A 23,101-nucleotide genomic window follows, 5' to 3' on the forward strand; every position below is an offset into this window, starting at 1 on the left:
ATTATGTAGTTGCCATAACAATGCGACTCTATAGCGCCTCCTAGCGTAGAAAAATAAAAACCAATCCCGGCCCGTTTGACCTAGAGCTACGAAAATTGCCAGGCACGTGTAGCACCCCGAGACGCACAAAAAAGTCAGTGGAAGCCATTTCCTAAAATGTACAGGAAGTGAGCTATGAATTTTTGAATGTCCAATTTTGGCCCATTTTGGCACATTCACTGTGGTCATACTTTTTCCCCCTTTGCAAATATTTTTCAGCCAGTTGACTTCAAACTTGCCATGTATCATCTCAAGGCCCAAGACAACAACTGGGCAAAATATCTTAACCTTTTGGAATACTATATGACGGGGGCGGGGCATCAAATATTGCCTTTAAAATTTAATTTGTCCAGAAAGACAAAATGCTGAATAACTCCCATGAACAAGCTCCAAAAAATCTCAAACTTCTCATGCAACTTAATAGTCACGGCCTGAAAACATCTATATGATACAATTCTGTTATATATATAGCGCCACCTAGTGGTGACAATAAATGTCATACTTTATGTTTTTAGCTACTGTGCCAAGCTCATTGAAGGGATCCAGTTGAAAATTGGTCAGACAAGCCTTAAGATGTTGATCATGCCCCACACCGAATATTGTAACTTTTCGCCAAAGGGTGTGGCCGCTACGGTGCCGCAAAATCTGGTAATTTTTCGTGGCAATAAAAGCTGCTTTAACTTGACCCAGATGATCCTATCTTCTCAAAATTTCACACATTTGATGAGAGTCCAGCCCTTAAGACATCTACGAACTTATATTTCATCTTACTGATAGCGCCACCTAGTGGCAATTTTTTTTCTTACGATTTTTCTTCAATGTTTTTCTCCAACCACATTAACTGCACCTACCTCATATTTGCTCAGATGAGGGTTTCGGTCTTCATGATGTCACAACACGAAGTTTGTGATTTTTCGCGAATCGCTGTGGGCGTGGCTAAGCTCTGTTCGCCAAGAAAACAACACCAATTTTGGGGGCCTAAACCGGCACAGAAACACATGAAACTTGGCACACACATCTGGCCTGGCAAAATGAGCGATATTTTATCCTGGATTGTGCTATTTTTACAAAAATGACTCAATAGCGCCCCCTAGAAGATTTTAATGAAGCAGCCCCGGTTGTACGTTTAAGCAAGATCTACAAACATTTTTAGGTGTATGAGGGAGCCCAAGACCTACAAAAAAGTCTCTTGGACCCATATGCTAAAATGAACAGGAAGTGAGCTACGAATTTTTGAATGTCCCATTTTTGACAATTTTAGCACATTTACAGGGGGCATACTTTTCCCACTTCTCCTACACGTTTCATCCGACTGACTTCAGACTTGACCTGGGCTATGTCAAGACCTGAGCCAACGACAGGGAGAAAATCTTGACTTTTCTAAATACTATATGATGAGGGCGGGGCATCAAAATTTGTGTTTCGCAATGAAAAATGATATTCTTAATAACTCTCCGGTACATGCTCTAAAAAATCCCAAACTTGACATGTATGTTTATAGTCAAGGCCTGAAGCTATCTCTATGACAACATTCAGTTATATATGCAGCGCCACCTAGCCCTTGAGGCATGAAAAAAAAATACCCCACTTACGGTATTTTTACGAAAATTGTAAACTCATTCTCAGTGTGATCACGAAGTCATTTATGAATATTCTTTTACTTTCCACCACTCAAAATGTTCACTGGTATCAGACCTAACCAAACATACATATTTTTGTTATTTAGTTTTATGTATTTTTGATAGCCTCTATGGACATTAAAAGCAATATCGTGAATGAAGGCTATGCTTAATAACTCCCAGGTACATGCTCCAAAAAATCCCATACTTGAAATGTATATTTATAGTCAAGGCCTGAAGGTATCTCTTTGACAAAATTCAGTTATAAATACAGCGCCACCTCGTCGTTGAGGCATAAAAAAAAAAAGTCTCACTTACGGTATTTTTGCAAAAATTGTAAACTCATTGTAAGTGTGATAACTAAGTCATTTATGAATATTCTTTTACTTTCCACCACTCAATATGGCATCAGACCGATCCAAACATACGTATTTTTTATTTAGTTTTATTTATTTTTATCGCCTCTATGGACAATAAAAGCAACATTGTGCAATGAGTACGAGCGATGATGTGTGTATATATACTTTTACGAAAAATACCAATCAGGGCAACTCATTGCCTAAAAATAAAAAAAAGACGCAAATTTTTGCAGATCTTAACAATCACCAAAACCCATTGAGCTTGACACACTCATCACACCTGGCAAAAAAAAAAAAAGATCCACATGTTTATCATGCCATTTTCAAAGAAATTCTGCTTCCAATGTGCCAGTACCCCAATGTGCAAGTACCCCAACGTGCAAGTACCCCAACGTGGCCCGGGCTGCGAGGGCCCTTTATAGCTGCTCGCAGCTCTGGTTTTCTTTTAAATAGGAGGGGTTTTTTAATTTATTGATAATCAATTTTCCTAGCGTTTCTTGATCTTTTGACTACTTATCTTCATCATGTCTGGCCCGCAATTCAGCCAATCTTTCTTGCATCTGATTTCGTAAAAACTCTTGATAGTCAAACAACAGGGCCGTTGAGGGTACTGGTGGCTTCTCCTGTTCGCGATTCACGGGGGTTTGGTTGAACCTCTGTACCTTGGCTTCTACTTCCGCGATTCTTTTTTCCAATTTTCTAATCCTTTCTCTCATTTCTCTTTTCAGGGAGGCTTCTTCATGGAATTGTTGAACTAAAGACACCCAATATGGCCTAAATTGACCAAGATCTTGGAAGAGATTTTGTAGAGCCGGTAATAGTCCTCTTAAAATATTTCCTACTAATTGATCATTTGTTTCTAACCTTGTTATTCGATTCCTCAGCTCAGCAATTTCATCTTCCATCTCCCTCTTGTTGTTACTTCCCTGCAGATGTGGAAGGCTGTGGATCCTGGCGTCTGTTCCAAAGGCGTGACAAAACTATCTTGAGGTTCTTGTGCTCTCTTACCTCGTCGTCCTCACTGTCTTCGCTCAACTCGAACTCGTACTTTTTTCCTTCTGGCTCCTCCTTGTTAGGGGAGGCGCTCTCTCCCTTTGCTGGCCCTTCCCTCCATTCCGCCTTTGACCTCACGGGTGGAGTTTCCAATACTTTACCCATTTCCATCTGTTCCTCCTGGGGAAAAATGGAATGAGGGGCCTTTCTACATTTCCGCACCAATTTCTTCCATCTAGGTGATTTATACTGACATGGGTTTGCCTCGTTAAAACTAGGGCATCCACGTAGCGACCAATGTCTTTTGTGGTCGCCGGCCACATTTCCTTCACCGGTACAACCCGGGTATGGACATCCTTGCCACCATTTTTTCTTTGGGCGACCTCTAAGGTCAGATTTTCCCCTGACATGGGTCACTCGTTCTTGCCCAAGCCTTCCCTCACTTAATGAACTCGCATTAAGTTTTTCTAGCTCTTCTGTGGACACCTGAGCTAATACCATCATTTTCTCATTACTACTAGGCCTTATTTTTCCAATCTCTTCATCTCTATAGGTCCTTATCTCTTTACCACTATACATTCTTATCTGTGCACTACTATGGCACTCCCCATAAAAAGTACATTTGGGGTGAAGCCGTTGGGCTTCCTCCTCCGTACTCATTGATACTGCCATTCCCAAGGAGTATATACCCTCATAGGGTTTTATGGACATCATTATTTTTACTTTTATCCAGTATCCTGGGTCAGACCTCTTATCTTGTTGAGGCGACACCACTGGACTCACCCTTACTACTGCTGTTTTAGCCTTATATTCCATCCTATTCAATGTAGCATTCATTAATACATTACTGCTACCTACACTAACAATATCTACTACTCTTTCTTGTGGGACGTCGGATAATGTTTCCATCGGAATATGCCCTCGGGCTAAAACACCATTAATTATATTGGCCCAGGGTACCTTTGGTTCAACTACATACTTAGGTTCAACGTATATTAGAGTTGGCGTCGCTTCCGAGCCAACAATAAGCGGAGCCGGGCGATACTCACCTCCTCCTGGCGGCCAGTTGTTGTAGAGCAGTGCCTGAAATCTCGGGTCGCACGTCCTCTCGTTTATCTCCATCGGCCAATAGGTCAACAAATCGGAACTTAGCAACTTTATCGGGGTTTCTGCTCTAGTTAGCTGCCACCCCTCGGCTTCCCCAGCTCTTATTAGTGAACCTCTCCCCATTCTCATCCTACAATGTTGGCAATACAGTATGCTCTCTCCGTCCCACAAACATTCACAATACTGTGCCTCCATATTCTCTTGCGGGGCCAAATCCCACTGCGCATACAATTTTATTCTAGGTAGGCTCTTTATTCTACAATATCCACATACCTGTATTTCAAGTACCTTAGCCGAGCCTATCTCACTCAAATCCGGCTTAAGACCGTCTAACCAGCCTTCGTCTGATATATTCCACTGGCTCATCGACTCCTCGCTCCCACCACAAATCATGCAGGTCAAGATAGCCAATCGCCAACTAAAACCTTCTACTCTATTACTAATATATCCTCTTACTGCATTTATCCAAAGATTAAATGCCCTACCAACCATTATTTCCTTTTCAGTCCTCCGCACGATGACTGCTCCTTTTACCATAGCGAGCTTGACAAAGGGCGGAGTGGCTTGTTCCATTTTTTAATTATTTGTCTTACTCCTTAGCTTCAGGCTGAATTAACTGGTATCGGTTTTAGCTGCTCTACCCCTTGGAGTCCCTTGTTTTTCAATCGCACTGTATTTCTGTCTAAAACTTCTTCAATGATGTCAGATTGGTCATACTTAGGCTTTTACTGCCTGGCTATCAGATGGACCATGAGATTTTATCCACACTCTCTGTCCTACCTGAAATGGGCACTTTCCCTTCTGAGTGTTATCTGTACTTTGCATCCGTCCTACCTCAGGAGCGACAAAGGGGCGCTGGTTTAATTCCTCTGAAGGGGAAGGTCTATCTGCTCTGTTCCTCCCATTCAGGTCCTTGACCAAATCCACCAATTTTTCACTCCATTCTTTTCCATTAGCATTTTACCCGAGCCAACTTTTAACTAGGCCAATGGTCTTTCAGCCACTCCATGAGCTTGAGGGGTGTAAGGCGGAGAATAAGTTCTTATTATTCCCCACTTTTGACACCACCTGTCTATTGTAGCGTTTTTGAAATGAGTTCCATTGTCAGTTCTTAACTCCCTCGGTATGCCTAACCACATACAACCCTCTTTCAGTGTCTTTAGTACGCTATTAGCATTCACATTACGTACCGCTTTTAATCCAAAATGTCCTGACATCGAATCAACAAGCACAACAAGATATTTCTCACCTTTAGTGCCGTTTACTCCCATGGGGCCTGCTACGTCCATGCAAACTGATGCCCATGGAACAGTGCTTTTGATCATCAATCCGTCCACTCGTTGCCCTCGGCGTCCTGCATTATACTTATTACACAACTCGCAATTTCGTATAACTGAACGGATTTTCTTTTCTGGGATCCAAAGTTCCAGTTTCTCCAGCTCCCTCTTTGTGGGCAAGGCACTTACATGGCCTAGCGCTTCATGTACGGCCTTAGTAACCTCACACACAAACTCATTTGGGACCACTTTTCCTCCTTTGGGAGTATTGTCCCATTTTTCTGTTCCTACAATTACCAATCTTCTCTCCTGGACGTATTTATCTATTTCATCATTTCCTCTCCAGTGAGCCCCCTCTTTAGCGTGGGCTTTCTGGTGAACAACATCGATAGTCATATTTAACCTTAACTCGGCTATTTTCTTCCATAACTTCATTAGCGTGTTTTGTAGCCCGCTTTGCTTTCTTATTGTAGGAGTGGAGCTATCTATTTCCGAAGCCTTCCCGTGCGCTTTGGGTTTCAGGGACGTACTATAGCTCCTGGTTACTCAGCTCCGTACCCGTGTACGTTGCCTCTACCTTTATCGGGACTACCGACTTCGAGTTTTCCTACCTTTACTCGTCGGCGGATGTCCTCTCTCAAACGGTGGGGTGTGTTATCCTTTTAGGTCGGTTGCAATCCTTCCCGCTTCTCTTTTCCGGGATGTGGATTTCTTCTTGTGTCAATGGACACTCCTGTTAGGGAACTGAAAAAGGCTGCCTCCACTAGAACATTAGTCTAGTGGAAACACCTACCTTTTCTCAGTGGTTCTCGAAAACTTTCTTCTTGTGCCAATGGACACTCCTGTCGGGGAACTGAAAAAGGCTGCCTCCACTAGAACATTAGTCTAGTGGAAACACCTACCTTTTCTCAGTGGTTCTCGAAAACTTTCTTCTTGTGCCAATGGACACTCCTGTCGGGGAACTGAAAAAGGCTGCCTCCACTAGAACATTAGTCTAGTGGAAACACCTACCTTTTCTCCGTGGTCCTCGAAGACTTTCTTCTTGTGCCAATGGACACTCCTGTCGGAAACCGAAAACTTAAAATTTTCTCAAAAACACAAGGAGGAAAGGCATAGGATGTGGGATCAAGGTTAGGTTTGTAGCGGCAGCCTCGGTTAATGAGTCCGCTATCAAGGCAAAGGGACCATAAATATTCTCAGATACCCCATAATAACTAAGCAAAGAGTATGGTAGTTCTGCTAAAAATGGGTATTTGAGATGACAAACAAATAAAATGGGCAACCACACCCAATATGGAAAGCCTAAATAGCGCAAGCCATAGTTTATCATCTCAACATTAAAAGAGCCTCTTTTCACTGAGCAGCCACTTAACATTACTCTAACTGTTCAAGCCCTCCTTCTTTTTGTGGACGGGCTTGAACCACCCCTTAACTCAGCCCCTCCCTCAGGAAAGCGCGATGCAGCGCGCTCGGCCAAGTACACTATCAGTACCTTCACAGCTGACCAGAGCAGCAGGTCGCTGTTAAAGCTCATTCACTTTGAATGGCCTTCTCACACTCAACCTCTCTTAGAGTGCAAGTCTCCTGGGGAGCCAGTCACCGTTCCTTTAACACAAAATAGTACAATCAACTTCAATTCAAAAATCACACTAGATTTTCACAACTAAAGAAGTTCTTTTCCATGAAACACCATTCATCAAAGAGACTATTTTGTGTTAGCTCAGGGTCGTATGACATGACAATTTACCAGCGAGTTCGCTATCAGCTCTAAGCACTGTGCCCTCCGCTCAGAGCCGCGCTCACTCGGGTTCCAGTTTGGGCTTCGATCGATCCCGATTTTGACAAAAATGAGTCAATCGGAGCCCCACGTTGGGCGCCACATGTCAACTTCCGCTTACCCGCAGGACTTAAATCGGGAAATATGTCCTGATCGACTCTCCAATTAAAGGGTTAGAAATTCCCCTTTTCCCTCACCAGCTCTAAGGCGTCAACGTGAGGAGACGGGAATTAGATAAGCCGATATATCAAAGTGGATTCACCTAGGTTTGTTCACTGTCTTCTTATCATGAGGCCAATCCGTTTTCATCCACCTATCAATCCTGAGTGAATAACCACACAGAGCCCAGGAATAATAGTCTGAACACCTCACTTACATTGGCAGCTCCACTTCTCTGAGTTGTTTGCATTTGTTATTGACCTAGTCATTTAATAATCCTTGTGAGGATCATACGGATTTGTTTCATATCAAGCAGGAGTATTTGACTTTATTAATACAGATGGAAACACTGGTTAGAGGTTATTCGAGTGCACTTACCGTCTTCCGGACGTCCGATGCTGTTGTGTCCGTCTTGAAGAAAAATAATGCGGACTTATAAAATGTCCAAAAAGAATAAAATAAAAATTAAAATAAAAAGAAACAAATAAAATAATTAATTCACAACTGGTTTTTCAATTATTTTATTTGGTCTTATAAAATGACCTTGGACTCATAAAAACCATCCAAAAGGAATAAAATAAAAATTAAAACGAAACAAATAAACTAATTAATTCACAATTAGTTTTTCAATTATTTCATTGGTCTTATAAAATGACCTTGGACTTATAAAATGTCTAAAAAAAAAATAAAATAAAACTAAAATAAACAAATAAAATGATTACTAAAAATAAAAATGAAAAGGAACAAATAAAATTATTAATTCACAATTGTTTTTTTTAATTATTTTATTTGGTCTTATAAAATGACCTTGGACTCATAAAAACGTCCAAAAGAAATAAAATAAAACTAAAAATGAACCAATAAAATGATTGATTCCAAAATTGTCTTTTAACAATTTTATTGACAATAATAAAATAGCAAATATAAATCATAAAAGTCACATTTAAAAATAAAACATAAAATCAATAAAAAATAAAATGAAGTAGGAAACAGGAGATCAAAAGTAATATTTAAACCTTTTATAAGAGCTTTCTAAGATTGATGTTTTTGGCTAAAAATAATTTAAAGATATGGGAGTGGTTAAATAGCTCACACCCTACACGCGATTAATCTTTCATATCTTCCTCTTAAACATCTTATTAATGAAAGTTTTGTACTTTACCCAATCTGTGAAGAAAGTTCCATTCATGGCTAAAAGTCAAAGATCCTTCGTGAAAAACCTAGGTCCCAAACAGCCGCGAATCCGTCTTCAGAAACACACTCCATCCAGACCACATCGCAGGGAAAAAAGAGCGTAGATCCCAGCTGGTGAAGACTTTTTATCACTTTGGGTCGTATCACTGATTTCCTCAGGTGAGTGTCCTTCCGCATCGTCCTTCCTCATATCAATGCGCAAAGACTTGTTGAGACTTATTCTGAGTAATTTTCCACACAGATGGGCCATAAGGATGAGTCATAAATACTTTACAGATGAGTCATAAGTGCACAACGTTGAATAAAAATATGTCAAAGGTCTTGGCTCTATTCAGCAATCATGAACATTAAAATCAATAACATCATATATGTATTAATGTTCTAACCATAATTAAGCAAGCATGACATATTAATCCCAAATTCTCTCATGGGAGCTTAACAGGTTAATTCCAGTTCCTTCTTGTTCCACATCATGCATGTCATTGTTGAGAGGACAATACATACAGGTAATCTTTTCACTCAATGCAGTTACAGCAATATTATCAGCGATAAAGACAGCATCGCTTGTGAAGAAAATAAAAGAAAAGACAGCAAAACTTCATAGTTGGCGTCAATGTGCTGTAATCATTGATCCATAAATTAGGTTAACAATTGTCGAATTTAGATTGGGTATATGTGTATTATTCAGGATCCCATTTATTTACACTTAAATTGTATTTATCCTTATACAGGATGTCATGGCTATGCTGAGTAGGCGGCTTGGTTGTACAGGTTTGGCGGCATCTAGTGGTTGCTTTGGGGAGCTACACACAGAGGCCATTTGGTTTTCAGTCCTATAGACACCAATTTTTCAGTCCTATGGACACCAATTGGTCTCTAACTAAGAATTGAGTCTAGTCCATTAATTTGTTATCTCATTTTACATGATATGGCGTTTCATCTGACCCCCTCAATCCACTCAATTCAACAATTGCATTACAGAAAATAAAGGACTTTCTCACAATATTATAATTTTCTGAGACAATCCTTTTGATAGATAGATAGATAGATAGATAGATAGATAGATAGATAGATAGATAGATAGATAGATAGATAGATAGATAGTTTATTAATCCACACAAGCACCAAATCTGTATTTAGAGCTTCTCCCACACATATTTTATACTTATAAGGACAAACAAGAAAATACTACTTACTTCAGCATGAGCCCATGTTATTTTTTATGTCCGTGCTGTATCAGCATACAAATCAACTTCTGACCATGCTCTTTCTTTTTAAAGCTTTGAGCCAGGACAGCATGGTAGCATTTTCATTTCATCCTCTTAACTCAAGAGTTATTGTTGTCATGTACACACGCTAGCATCAGTTAGCATGTTTACAGCGAGGGAATTGAAAGACGCATGATTTGGTGAGCACACGGACATGTGGAAGTCGACGGATGAGCGGCGCTAGCCAACAGCTTTTGGGGACGCTAATGTTTTTATCATGTCCCGACTCCTGAAAGTCCTCATTCTCCACAACTCAGTATGGCTTAAGTGTTTAACAAGAAATCGGGTTAAGGTCATTATTACTTTTATCTGGTCGAGTTGTGGGCGTTTTAATTGGAAGAAGTCCTGTTTTTCTGTCCGTTGGTTTGAGCACCGCTGTTCCATGCCAGCTTGTCTGTACATCTACCGTACTCGCAGTTGACAGTCTCTGTACACGACGTTGTTCATATAAAATTAACATCGCTTCCATACTTTGGACATTAAACTTGCCGGAGCACTTTGTGACTCTTATCCGCGTCTTCAACACTTTCCTCACAAAACCGAAAGCAAAAGTGCTACCTTACGTCAGAACAGTGACAAGTCTCGCGTGACTTTTTTTTTTTCGCCCACACACAAACACGTCTCCCGGGCGAAGTCTCGCGTGACTTGGAGTCGAGGAAATGCAGTTTAAACACCTCGCTTGTGAATGATATTCTCATTCATCCAGGAGGACATTTCATTCTTAAAGCAGCTATATGGAAGATTTAAAATTTCAAATCGCTACTGCCACCTGTGGCCGAAAACAAACTGCACGCTCGTACACGCTGCGCGCACTCGTACGTGCACGACCTCAATACTGAAGACTGGGCTCTTCATATCCAATTAAACTATTTTTTCAGAGGTAAGAAGTTTTATAATGTTATACAAAGCTGGCTACTTCACGGAATGAGACTCTCGATCCCCACTAAACAATTGATGTCCACGGGCCGTGCAGATCATATTGCTTTAGTCGGTCGAAGTCCAATCCTGTGCTGTACTCCAAAACGATGTGCAAATTACGTCAATTAATTGGACCTCATTCCGATGTTAATATGATATTGTAGTCACCCCGCTCGACGGACGTCAACCTGATTCTAGTCATTATTAGTGTATGTCGCCCCCAGGCTAGCGTCATTGTGCATGAGCCGAAAGGTGGGCTGTCATTTATGGAAATTGACGATTGTGAAAAACATATAGGCCCATTCACTACTTAGTGTGATATGGCCGTGAATGTTATCGTCATTCAGTAGTACCGTTCACATCCGTTAGCATAATGTAGCTACAATAGGCTGTTTTCACGGAGGAAAATAAGGCAACATTTAGCCTGATTGAAACGCCGCGGAATGGAACGTCTGTTCTTCATAAAGTAATTATGTTCTATTACATTCAACTTTGCCGCCCCTTTCACGCTAAATGTTGCCGTCCACCTCACTTTCACCCCAATAGTTACGACCGAGAAGTGATCGATCTTGAGGTTAATGCTATTTGAAAACAACACATTTTTTTCTAAATGTCAATATACTCGCTTCTTACCTTTTGGAGTAGAAAGAAAGCCAGCTGTGAATCACTTTTCTAATCCAAGTCCGATCTCAACTCTCTCCACCGCTGAAATGTCAAACCAATGTTCACTCTCGTTCTTGCCCGGCGTCGGTCACTATCAAGTTTAGATTATTATTTTTTTCTTGGCACTTGACATTGTTTTCTTTTTTTTTTTTTTTAAGCAGCCTTCCGCGGAGTAACAGCGGGTGTCTGGGGAAGCGAAAATCTGTACTAGCTCCGTCTTCGGGACTACAGGAAACAACTGACGAGAACTTGCATGACGTCACATCCCGCAGACAGAGGGCGGGAAATTTGAAGGATTCGGACCGGACGCTTCCTAAATAATATTGGCCAGAGGCTTGTAGGAGTACCCATTGTGAACAGCTAAGATGTTGATCTACTAATTAGAATATGTTTCAGTCATAAATGGTCAAATAAAAAGGCTATTGTTAAGATATTTTTTTGGGAAATCCTCCATATAGTAGCTTTAAGGCACTGAATCGTTAGCAACTGGGCTGTTTTGGTGGTTTTATAAGACAGCCTGATTTCATATATCAGCAACATGAAACCGATTTATGACGTCTTGATCGGGCCATCGACCGGCACAAGCTATTTTTAGACCGATACAGTAGTCCGTGTGCCGACGCACTCGCATCGTTAAACTATATATATATATATATATATATATATATATATATATATATATATATATATATATATATATATATATATATATATATATATATATATATATTAGTTTATAGGCAGTTTATAGGCAGTCCAGGGTGTCCCCCGCCTACTGCCCAGAGCCAGCTGAGATAGGCGCCAGCAGCCCCCGCGACCCTTGTGAGGAATAAGCGGTCAAGAAAATGGATGGATGGATATATATATATATATATATATATATATATATATATATATATATATATATATATATATATATATATATATATATATATATATATATATATATATATATATATATAAGCCGGTCAGCCCTGCTATTTATCTCTTCATTGTCCTGGGGCTTCATGGCTTTTTTTTTTTTGGGCCTGTATGTAACCTACTATTCCCAATAAATATAAATACCACAAAATTTAATTACTAGTCGAAAAATGATTAGCCAAACATACCATTGAGCGAGGGTGGGGGAGGGGAGACAGAGTGCATGAGAGAACGCAAGCACGTCGAGGGAGAGAGAGAGTGATGCTTGCTTTGCAAATGCATATCATCCATTCTGCATGAAATAGCGGCCAGAATGTCCATAATTCAGGCCACTCCAGTTTAGTCACTCTGGGCCTCGTCTACCAAAAGCACTTTAATTGCTGATTACTGAATAAACCTGCGGGCTGTGGCCCAAAATAAACAGCGCACCCTGGCGGCCCATCAGGAAAGTTCCCAGTGCTCCTGCCAGGCCACAAATAAAAATTAAAATAATTAAACAGATCATTATATAATTATTCTAAGATGTGTACATGTCTGAGTACTAAGAGAAATTCATTCAAAACTACCAGTGCTAAATGAGCCGCTTGTGCAGCGATGGGGTTTCAGCAATTAGATATCAAGTGTGTCTATGCTGTTTTGACAACATGAAGCAGTGGGCTTGCCGTCTTTGAACTCTCACAATCTTCAGGCTGGACAATAACAGGCACAGTGCTTGTCTCATGATGCAATGTTTGCTTATACAGGGAATACTGTCAGCAACCTGATTATGATTCTTCCTCCCATCTTTGGGGCCATCCAGACATTTCGTGACGGCCTTGAGTTCTGCTACATTTTCTCTTTCCTTGGACTTGCAGGTCAGTCTTTCACAGGTAACATATGAACTGAATTGATTTCCTTTTCCCTGACTCACCAATACTGTATTACAACAGCTTTCAGTGTTGCATTCATTATCGTAGCAGTAAAAGCTACTTTTATACTTTTTATAAAGACTAGAATAACATTATTTTTTTTTTTTTTTTTATTGTCTGTCATCCAGCTGTTGGTGTTGGTTCCTGGTGCTTCCACATGACACTGCTGTATGAGATGCAGGTATTTTGAATGACAGTGAAACCAAGTCGAACTGTTTACTGTAGTTATATATAAGTGATGACTTACCGATTCAGCATATTGCTATCTTTTGGCTTTTTTTTTTTTTTTGGAGGACCTCCATCACCAGATGTAACAATGGTTTCAGCGGAGGCAAGATGGGTGCTACCACTACTCTATGATTCAGCCGAAGTATGTGCGTGCGTGCGAGAGTGAGAGAAAGAGCGTGTGCGTCCGTGTTTAATTAGCTCATTTATCTCATTAAAGGCACGGCCTACGTACATCTACGTTACATAGCAAAACAAATTCACTAAGTAACTTTGACAAACATATGAACGTATAAACGTATATATGAGTGAGCGGAATAAAATTAAGGAGAGACAAAACCTTCCATCGTGTTTTAGGGGAGGGGGAAATGGGCGGAGCGAGAGCTGTGTGTGACTTGTACTGGCCATCATGTCGCAGAGAGAGAGAGAGAGAGAGAGAGAGAGAGAGAGAGAGAGAGAGAGAGAGAGAGAGAGAGAGAGAGAATAAAAGAAGCAGCTTGCAGCAAGGAGAGAGGAGCGCTGGAGCGTCGGATACGCATAATAAGGAATTATATCCGGGTTATGTTTGTACAGTATCTGGAAAAAATGAATTATCCGTACCGGATACTCGTGTTGTACGGATATCCGGCTCATCCCTAAATAGGATGCTCCATCTCTCCCATCCTCTTTCCAGTGGTATTTGAGATTCTCCTGATCGGCAGAAGACTGATGGTCCGAGGGATTAGATCTCAGACAGGCCCAAGACTCCCAGCTATGCGGTGCTACATGCATGACATTACCACCCTCCTCCAAACAGTAGCTTGTACAGCCAGAATCCTCAAGCGGCTTGAAGAGCTACTAGCCTGCGCTCGCATGAAGATTAAGCCACCAAAGTCTCGCAGCCTTTCGATCCGGAAAGGGTTCAGGAATGACAGCATCCTATTTCACTGTGGCTGGTGAAAGAATCCCTCTACTGGCAGAAGAACCTGTGAGAAGCCTCGGGAGGACGTACATGGCCAACCTCATTGACAAGAGCATAGCCTCAGCTGTCACAACCCAACGCCAGGATGGCCTGCGCAATATCGACCAGTGCCCCCAACCAAGGAAGTTCAAGGTGTGGAGCTACCAGTTTACCCTGTACAACAACCTAATGTGGCCCTTGAAACTGACCCTGACAACGGTCCTGAAGTTGGAGGCAAAGGCCAATAATTACATCCGAAAGTGGCTCGACCTCTCTCGATGCCTCTCCATCACGGCACTATTTGGGGTGACCTCCTCCAGTTCCTCCGCGAGTCAGAGGAGGCCGTTCAGAGGCACCATGAAAATGTTTTAAAACAATTCAAGTCAGCCCAGGGTTTGAGGCCTTGATGGGTTGGCTGTCTAAGGAAAATCAGTCCAGTTAATTATTAAATCAATTATCAATTGGCTCTTTAATTGAAGGAGAATCACACTTAATATTTAAAATAATTTTGAGCTCGCCTGCGGAGCATCACATCTCTTTTTGATAATATTATCAGAATAGCAGATGATAACCTTTGAATCAGTCATTAAAATTAAGGATGTAACCTTTCTACAATTTTGTGAGTTCTTCGTTCAACTTAGAGGTTACTATACATTGATGAAACACAGTAAAAAACAGGTTTTGAGTTTTGTGCACGTTTATTTTCTAGCCTATGTGTATTTCTAGCCTATGTATAAATCTACTTGGAACTTAAAATAAGCAGAACTAACTACTGTGATAGGAAACAATACAAGAACTAAAATGATAAAATAATCAAAGAAACAAAAACAAGACTAGAGCTGCGAGCAGGGCCTAACCCGGCCCTCGCAGCCTGGGCCACTTTGGGGTACTTGCACGTTGTGGTACTGTCACGTTGGAAGCAGAATTTCTTTGAAAATGGCATAATAAACCTATACATGTCGATTTTTTTTTTAAATTTTTTTTTTTGCCAGGTGTGATGAGTGTGTAAAGCTCAATGAGTTTTGGTGAATGATCAGAGCTGCAAAAATCAGCGGCCTTATTTATTTTTAGGCAATGAGTTGCCCCGATTGGTATTTTTAGTAAAAGTAAAATACCAATCATCATTCATTGTACTCATTGCACAATATTGCTTTTATTGTCCATAGAGGCTATCAAAAATAAATAAAACAAAAATAAAAAGTATATAAGTAAAAGAATATTCATAAATGACATCGTTATCACATTTACAATGAGTTTACAATTTTTGTACAAAATACCGTACATGGGGGTATTTATTTATTTATTTTTTTATTTTTGCCTCAAGGGCTTGGTGGCGTTCTATTTGTAACTGTCATAGAGATATCTTCAGGCCTTGACTATAAATTTTGGGATTTTTTTGAGCATGTACCGGGGAGTTATTAAGCAAATCCTTTTTCATTGCAAAACACAAAATTTGATGCCCCGCCTTCATCATATAGTATTCTGAAAAGTCAAGATTTTCCCCCCTGTCATTGGCTGAGGTCTTGACATGGTCCAAGTCAAGTTTGAAGCAAATTAGATGAAACGTGTAGGAGAAGTGGGTAAAAGTATGCCCCCTGTAAATGTACAAAAATTGACAAAAATGGGAGATTCAAAAATTCGTAGCTCACTTCCTGTTCATTTTAGCATATGTGTCCAAGAGACTTTTTTGTAGGTCTAGGGCTCCCTCATACACCTAGAAATTTCCATAGATTTTTTTCTTAAATGTACAACTGGGGCTGCTTCGTTCAAAATTTCTAGTGGGCGCTATTGAGTCATTTTTGTAAAAATAGCACAATCCATGATAAAATATTGCTAATTTTACCAGGCCAGATGTGTGTGCTAAGTTTAATGAGTTTCTGTGCATGTTTAGGCCCCCAAAATTGGCATTGTTTTGTTGGCGAACAGCGCTTAGCCATGCCCATGGCGATTCGCGCAAACTCAAAAACTTGGTGTTGTGACATCATGAAGGCCAAAACCCTCATCTGAGCACATATGAGGCAAGTCCAGTTAACGTGGTTGAAAACGTTGAAAAAAAATCATAAGAAAAAATATTTGCCTGTAGGTGGCTCTATCAGTAAGATGAAATATAAAAGATTTGAAAGATGAAATATAAGTTAATAGATATCTTAAGGGCTGGACTCTCATCAAATGTGTGAAATTTGAGAAGATTGGATCATCTGGGTCAAGTTAAAGCGGCTTTTATCGTCACGAAAAATCCTCAGACTTTGCGGCACCGTAACGGCCACGCCCTTTGAAGAAAATTTACAATATTCGGTGTGGGGCATGATCAACATCTTAAGGCCTTTCTGACCAATTTTCAACTGGATTCTTTCAATGAGCTTGGCACAGTAGCTAAAATCCTAAAATATGACATTTATTGTCACCACTAGGTGGCGCTATATGTATAACTGAATTTTATCATATACAGTGGTACCTCTACTTACGAAATTAATTGGTTCTGAAAGAAAGTTCTTAAGTAGAAAATTTTGTAAGTAGAGACGCATTTTCCATGTTAATGCCCTAATCCGTTCCAAGCCTCCCAATATTCAGACATAAATGTTTTATAAAGAACAAAAATGCATCAAAACATTTAACAAATACATGTTCCAATTAGATTATTGCACAATAAATGAGAGTTGTGTGTAATGTAAAAAACTAAGAATAAAAATGACCATTTACCTTTTTAACTGCTGTCCTCATCGTTTTTTGTCCTCTTTGGCTCATGTTCTCTCTCAGAACTGGGTTTTGCCTGGCATTTTGTGAAGAACTGATCCAAGGACGTTTGCTTTTGTCGCCTTTTAACAATCCTTCGGAAATGTCCAAGGCAAACAATAATGAACAATCGCCCAACTGGTTAACACTTTTTCTGGGTGATTCTTCTCAACAAATTCCGAACTTCATGGAATTTTCCTAGAATGTCTTTTATTTGGGCTGATGGAATCATGACTGCCTCTTCCTCCTCGTCTTCTTTGAACTCCTCCTGCACTGTCGTGTGTTGCATTGCCTCCAACTCCTTCAGATCTGTTGTTGAAAGCTGCTCGTGCTCCTGAATCAACTCGTTGATGTCCTCTCCATTCACCTCAAGACCCATGCCCTTCCCCAGCGAAATAATTTCCTTAACTTCAGGCTCAATTTCACCCTCCACCTCGAACCCCTCCATATCCCGTGGGGCAACAGCATCGGGCCACAGTTTTCTCCACGCTGCATTAAGGTTATGCCTGATCACCTCCTACCAAGCCATGTCAACCATCTTGAGGCAAACGATATCAAAGTGCTGCTTCCAAAACTCACGAAGGGTAAGCTGAGTGTTTTCAGTGATGTCGAAACACCTCTTGAACAGGTGTTTTGTGTAGTTTCTTAAAGTTTGAAACGAGTTCTTGGTCCATGGGCTGGAGGATAGAGGTGGTGTTAGGTGGGAGGTACAACACCTTAATAAATAAATGGGAACTCCTCCAGGAGATCATCTTCGAGGCAGGGAGGGTGGGCAGGGGCATTATCAAGAACGAGGAGGCACTTGAAGGGGAGATTGTTCTCCTCTAGTTACCTCTTAACAGCAGGGTGTAAGTTGTGGTGTGGATCCCAGAGGCACGGACGCACGATTCAGAGTTTACAATATTTATTGTACACAAGCACACCAATAATACAAAAACACAGTAGTCTAACCAAACCGAAAACATCAAGTAACAACAAAAAACGCACGCCAAGACACGGAAGTGACAATAACAAAAAGAGCTTACAAAAGGCAAGAAGTAGAACTTAAAGTGCTTACACAAAAAAATAGTAAGAATCAGAGAACAATAATACCAACCGGCAGGCGAAATCGAGAATGCAAAGACCGAGGCGAGAGTCAAAAACACGAAGTCGTAACTAACTTGGGCGAAAGTGACTTGCAAGAGATTTAGTCCGACAAAAACAAGCCACAATGACAAGCTCTATGTAGCTTGGCTAATCAGGAGTCATGAAGCACAGGTGTGGCAATCAAGCCAGGTGCTCACAGAGGTCAGGCAGCTGCAATCACAAAACAATCACTGAGCAGCACAGCCTGCAAAACACACAGCATGACAGTCCCCCCCCCTTAACGGACGCCCCTTGGCGGCCTACCTGGCTTATCAAGGAAGGCAGAGTGGAAGTCACGAATCAGGGACTTATCGAGAATCCAGGAGCTGGGGGCCCATTGGCGTTCTTCTGGCCAGTAGCCCTCCCAGTCGACCAGGTACTGCAATCCTCGGCCCCGGCGCCTGGAATCCAAAATGGCTCTCACCGAGTAGACAGGATCACCGTCAATGATACGGAGGAGAGACGGAGGCACGGCCGGAGGATTGAGGGGACTGGTGGCAACAGGCTTCAACAGGGAGACATGGAAGACGGGATGAACCTTGATGGATTGCGGGAGCTTGAGCCTGACGGAGACCGGGTTGAGCAGGGCCTCAATTTCAAATGGTCCAATGAATCGCGGGTCCAGTTCCTTGGATCCTCCTGCCAATGCATGTCCCAGGTAGACAGCCAAACCAGCTGTCCAGGCTGATAGTCAGGAGCAGGGAGACGGCGGCAGTTAGCAATCTCCTGATTTCTGGCGGCAGTTCGGGAAAGGGCTGCACGAGTCTCTTTCCATATCCTCTGAGCCCGTCTGAGGTGATGCTGCACTCTTGTTCCTGGGATGGGAATAAGGGAGGCTGAAACCCATAAGCAGCCATAAAAGGAGAGCGGCCTGTAGCGGAGGACTCAAGGGAGTTGTGGGCATACTCAACCCAAGGTAAGTGCATGGACTATGTAGTGGGTTGGCTCTGGCAGACGCAGCGCAGAGCAGCCTCCAAGTCCTGGTTCGCCCTTTCCGACTGTCCATTAGTCTGTGGGTGGTAGCCTGATGATAGACTGGCCGTAGCTCCCATGGCTTTGCCGAACTTTTTCCATACCTTGGAAACGAACTGGGGACCTCGGTCAGAAACAATGCCTTTTTTGAAGACAGAAAACATGGCGAATCAGCAGGTTTGCAGTTCCCAGGGCAGAGGGCAACTTAGGCATGGCGATGAAGTGAGTCATCTTGGGATGGCCAGTGACAAAGTCCTTGGAAATGTGGGACCATGGCCTGGGCGGAATAGGTAGCGGTCGCAACTGCCCAGCAGGAGGAGGATGGGATGCCTTGCTGCTGGCTCAAGTGGTACAGGCCTTGACAAATTCCACTACGTCACGCCGCATACTGGGCCACCAAAACTTCTGTGACAGGAGGACCATAGTTCGTCGGATTCCCGGGTGGCAGGCAACCCGGGAAGTATGTCCCCACTGCAGGACCTCTGACCGCAGGGATTCAGGCATGAACAGTCTTTCTTGGGGGCAATTTGCCGGAACAGAGGACTGGGCATTCCGAACTCTTTGCTCAATCTCCCACTGTAAGGCTCCAATTATGCGGTGAATGAGAACAATAGACTCCTCCTTGGCCCCCTCCTCGGATGGTTCATACAGGCGAGACAGTGCATCCGGCTTGGTATTGGCAGATCCACTGCGATAAGTTAAAACGTAATCATAACGTGCAAGGATTAACGCCCAGAGGGCCTGTCGGAAGTTCAACCTCTTTGCCGATCGGATGTAGGCCAAGTTCTTGTGATCCGTATACACCGTGAATGGTTCCCTGGCTCCCTCCAGCCAGTGCCTCCACTCCTGCAAGGCCAAAACTATGGCCAATAGTTCACGGTTACCAACATCATAGTTTCTTTCGGCCGAGCTTAAATGGCGAGAAAAGAAGGCACAGGGATGAAGCTTCTGGTCGGCTGGGCAGCGCTGAGACAAGACGGCCCCCACTCCAGATTCCGATGCATCCACCTCAACAACAAAAGGAATGTTAGTGTCAGGATGACGCAACACAGGAGCCTCAGTAAATACACGTTTCAAGTTAGCAAAGGAGGCATTCGCCTCCGGGGTCCACTTAAACATAACACAGGTTGAGGTTAAGCGGGTATGAGGCGCGGCCTTCTGGCTATAATTACGGATAAACCGTCGATAAAAATTGGCGAACCCCAAAAAGCGCTGTAATTGTTTACGGGTAGTGAGGACTGGCCAGTCTTCCACCGCCCGGATCTTAGCAAGGTCTGGCCGGAGCTGTCCCTTTTCGACCACAAAACCCAAAAACTGCACAGAAGTTGAGTGAAATTCGCACTTCTGTGCTTTTACGTAAAGACGGTTTTCCAATAGGCGCTGAAGAACCAGGCGTACATGGTGGCGACGCTCCTCTAAATTACGAGAAAAAATCAAAATGTCATCAAGATACACAAAACAAAACTGATTCAAGATATCCCGCAACATGTCATTTATAAGTCTCTGGAACACGGCTGGGGCATTTGTCAGGCCAAACGGCATCACCAAATACTCAAAATGGCCGAGGGGGGTCTTAAACGCAGTCTTCCACTCATCTCCTTCCCTAATCCTTACTAAATGATACGCACTACGGAGGTCCAATTTTGTAAACACTGCAGCCGATTGCAGGGGTCCAAACGCGGAATCCACAAGCGGAAGTGGGTACTTATCCTTTACAGTAATTTCGTTCAATCCACGATAATCAACACAAGGACGCAACGTCTTATCCTTTTTGTCGATGAAAAAGAATCCCGCCCCCACCGGGGACGAAGATGGCCGGATCAGCCCAGCCGCGAGTGACGTAGAAATATATGTACGTAATGCCTCTTGTTCTAGCTGAGACACAGGGTACAATCTAGAATTGGGGAGCGGATCATCCGGCAACAAGTTAATTTCACAATCGTATGGACGATGGGGGGGGTTAGTGATTGAGCTCGATCTTTACTAAATACCTTCTTGAGGTCATGATATTCGGGTGGCACCCCAACCAGATCTATAACTTCTGGCTTCTCTACTGCAGGCGGGCGACAGGTTTCGGCTGATGTTAAACAATGCGTATGACAGAATACACTCCAATTTTCTAGGGCAGGAATATTCCAGTTAATATCTGGATTATGCATCTTTAGCCAGGGTAACCCTAATACCACGGGAGCAGAGCAAGACTGCATGATCAAAAACCGGCGGGACTCCCTATGATTCCTGGATAACTTAAGATGAAGTGGGGCTGTTGCCCGAGATACTTCCGCCAGGAGACATCCGTTCAAATCTAAAATTTTTCGGGGTTCACAAAGTGTATATATCGGACATTTCAAATAGGAAACTAATTCAGGATCCATAAAAAGTCATCAGCTCCTGAATCGATCAACACCTTGACATTAGCGAGATTACCGAAACCCGAAAGTTCGCCACATAATTCCAGTCTCTAGACTCCTGGGTCAGAACTTAGGTCGATTGTACCGGCATTGTCCTCGAGGTACTCACACTGTGACTCCTGATGACCCTCCGTTGCGGCTCCTCCCAGCGGCCGTTGCCCTCTCAGGACCGTCGGGCACCCGGCATGTCGTGACTGTAGAACCTGGCAGACTGCCACACTGTGTCCAGCCTGGCCACAGTAGAAGCATGCGCCAGATTGAGAGCGACGAAGCCGTTCCACTGGAGTGAGCTTGCCACCACTCAGTTGCATTGGCTCCTTGCCAGGAGCAGAGTCTCCTCCGGTGGCCTCCCGCACCGGAACAGCAAGTCCTGGGATTTCCCCGGTTGGGAGTTGTGGGAGCTGAGGACCATGCTCTCGTTCTCGTTCCCGTCGCCGTTCTCGTATCCGATTGTCCAAACGAATAGATAATCCAATAAGCTCCTCCAAACTGCCCGAATCGTCTCGTACTGCGAGTTCATCCTTAATCTGGGGGCTCAGACCCCGGCGAAAAATGCAACACAGTGCGGCTTCATTGAAACCACACTCAGCGGCCAGAATGCGGAACTGTATTGAATAACCGGCTACAGATAATCGTCCTTGATTTAAATCCAGTATCCTCCCTCCAGCCTCCTTGCCTCTAACAGGGTGATCAAAAACTCGGCGAAACTCAGCAAGAAAGGCCGGAAGACAGGTCCGCAATTCTGGCTTTGTGTTGCGAACCGCAATCGCCCAAGCTGCTGCCTTATCAGTCAATAAACTCATGATAAAGGCAATTCTATTACTATTCTGGTAATAAGTAAATGGCTGTTGATCAAAAATAAGCGAACAGTGATGTAAAAACTGTTCGCACATACCGGGCTCTCCGTCATAACGGGACGGGTTTGGCAAACAAGGTTCCCGGAAATGGTGTGCTTCTGCAATCGCAACGCCTGGAGCGGCCGATCCAGGCGAGAGAGGGGGACCAGCGGATTCACCCCTTGAACTGACATGAGTCGCCAAAACTTCAAATCGAGACCTTAATTCATTAACTGTTTCTTTGAGCTCAGTCAAGGACTGTTCGTGGCGCCCCACAGCTCGTCCTTGGCTGGCCAAAGTAAACATGACCTGTCTCGGGTCCGCGGGATCCATGGTTGGACTAAATCTGTAAGGTGTGGTGTGGATCCCAGAAGCGCGGACACACGATTCAGAGTTTACAATATTTATTGTACACAAGCACACCAATAATACAAAAACACAGTAGTCTAACCAAACCGAAAACATATCAAGTAAAAACAAAAAACGCACGCCAAGACATGGAAGTAACAATAACAAAAAGAGCTTGCAAAAGGCAAGAAGTAGAACTTAAAGTGCTTACACAAAAAAATAGTAAGAATCAGGGAACAATAACAATACCAACCGGCAGTCAAAATCGAGAATCCAAAGAACGAGGCGAGAGTCAAAAACACAAAGTCG

The 23,101-nt window shown here is 42.7% G+C and overlaps 1 protein-coding gene across 10 annotated transcripts in view; it reads left to right on the forward strand.

Moving 5' to 3' along the window:
- acer3 (alkaline ceramidase 3) overlaps nt 1–23,101 on the forward strand; it is a 106,731-nt gene that overhangs the window by 16,907 nt on the left and 66,723 nt on the right. For 2 of the 10 annotated variants that reach the window (XM_077504162.1, XM_077504163.1), the window contains exons 2-3: nt 13,038–13,148; nt 13,331–13,383. In XM_077504162.1, the coding sequence (XP_077360288.1) occupies nt 13,038–13,148; nt 13,331–13,383 (164 nt within the window). Of the gene's footprint in view, nt 1–2,745; nt 2,832–2,949; nt 3,008–13,037; nt 13,164–13,330; nt 13,384–13,495; nt 13,573–14,100; nt 14,521–23,101 lie in introns of those variants that run through there. The other 8 variants (XM_077504165.1, XM_077504168.1, XM_077504166.1 and 5 more) reach the window with 8 other exon arrangements.

The sequence above is a fragment of the Festucalex cinctus genome, chromosome 18 (assembly GCF_051991245.1).
Source record: "Festucalex cinctus isolate MCC-2025b chromosome 18, RoL_Fcin_1.0, whole genome shotgun sequence".
NCBI classification, from domain to species: Eukaryota; Metazoa; Chordata; class Actinopteri; order Syngnathiformes; family Syngnathidae; genus Festucalex; species Festucalex cinctus.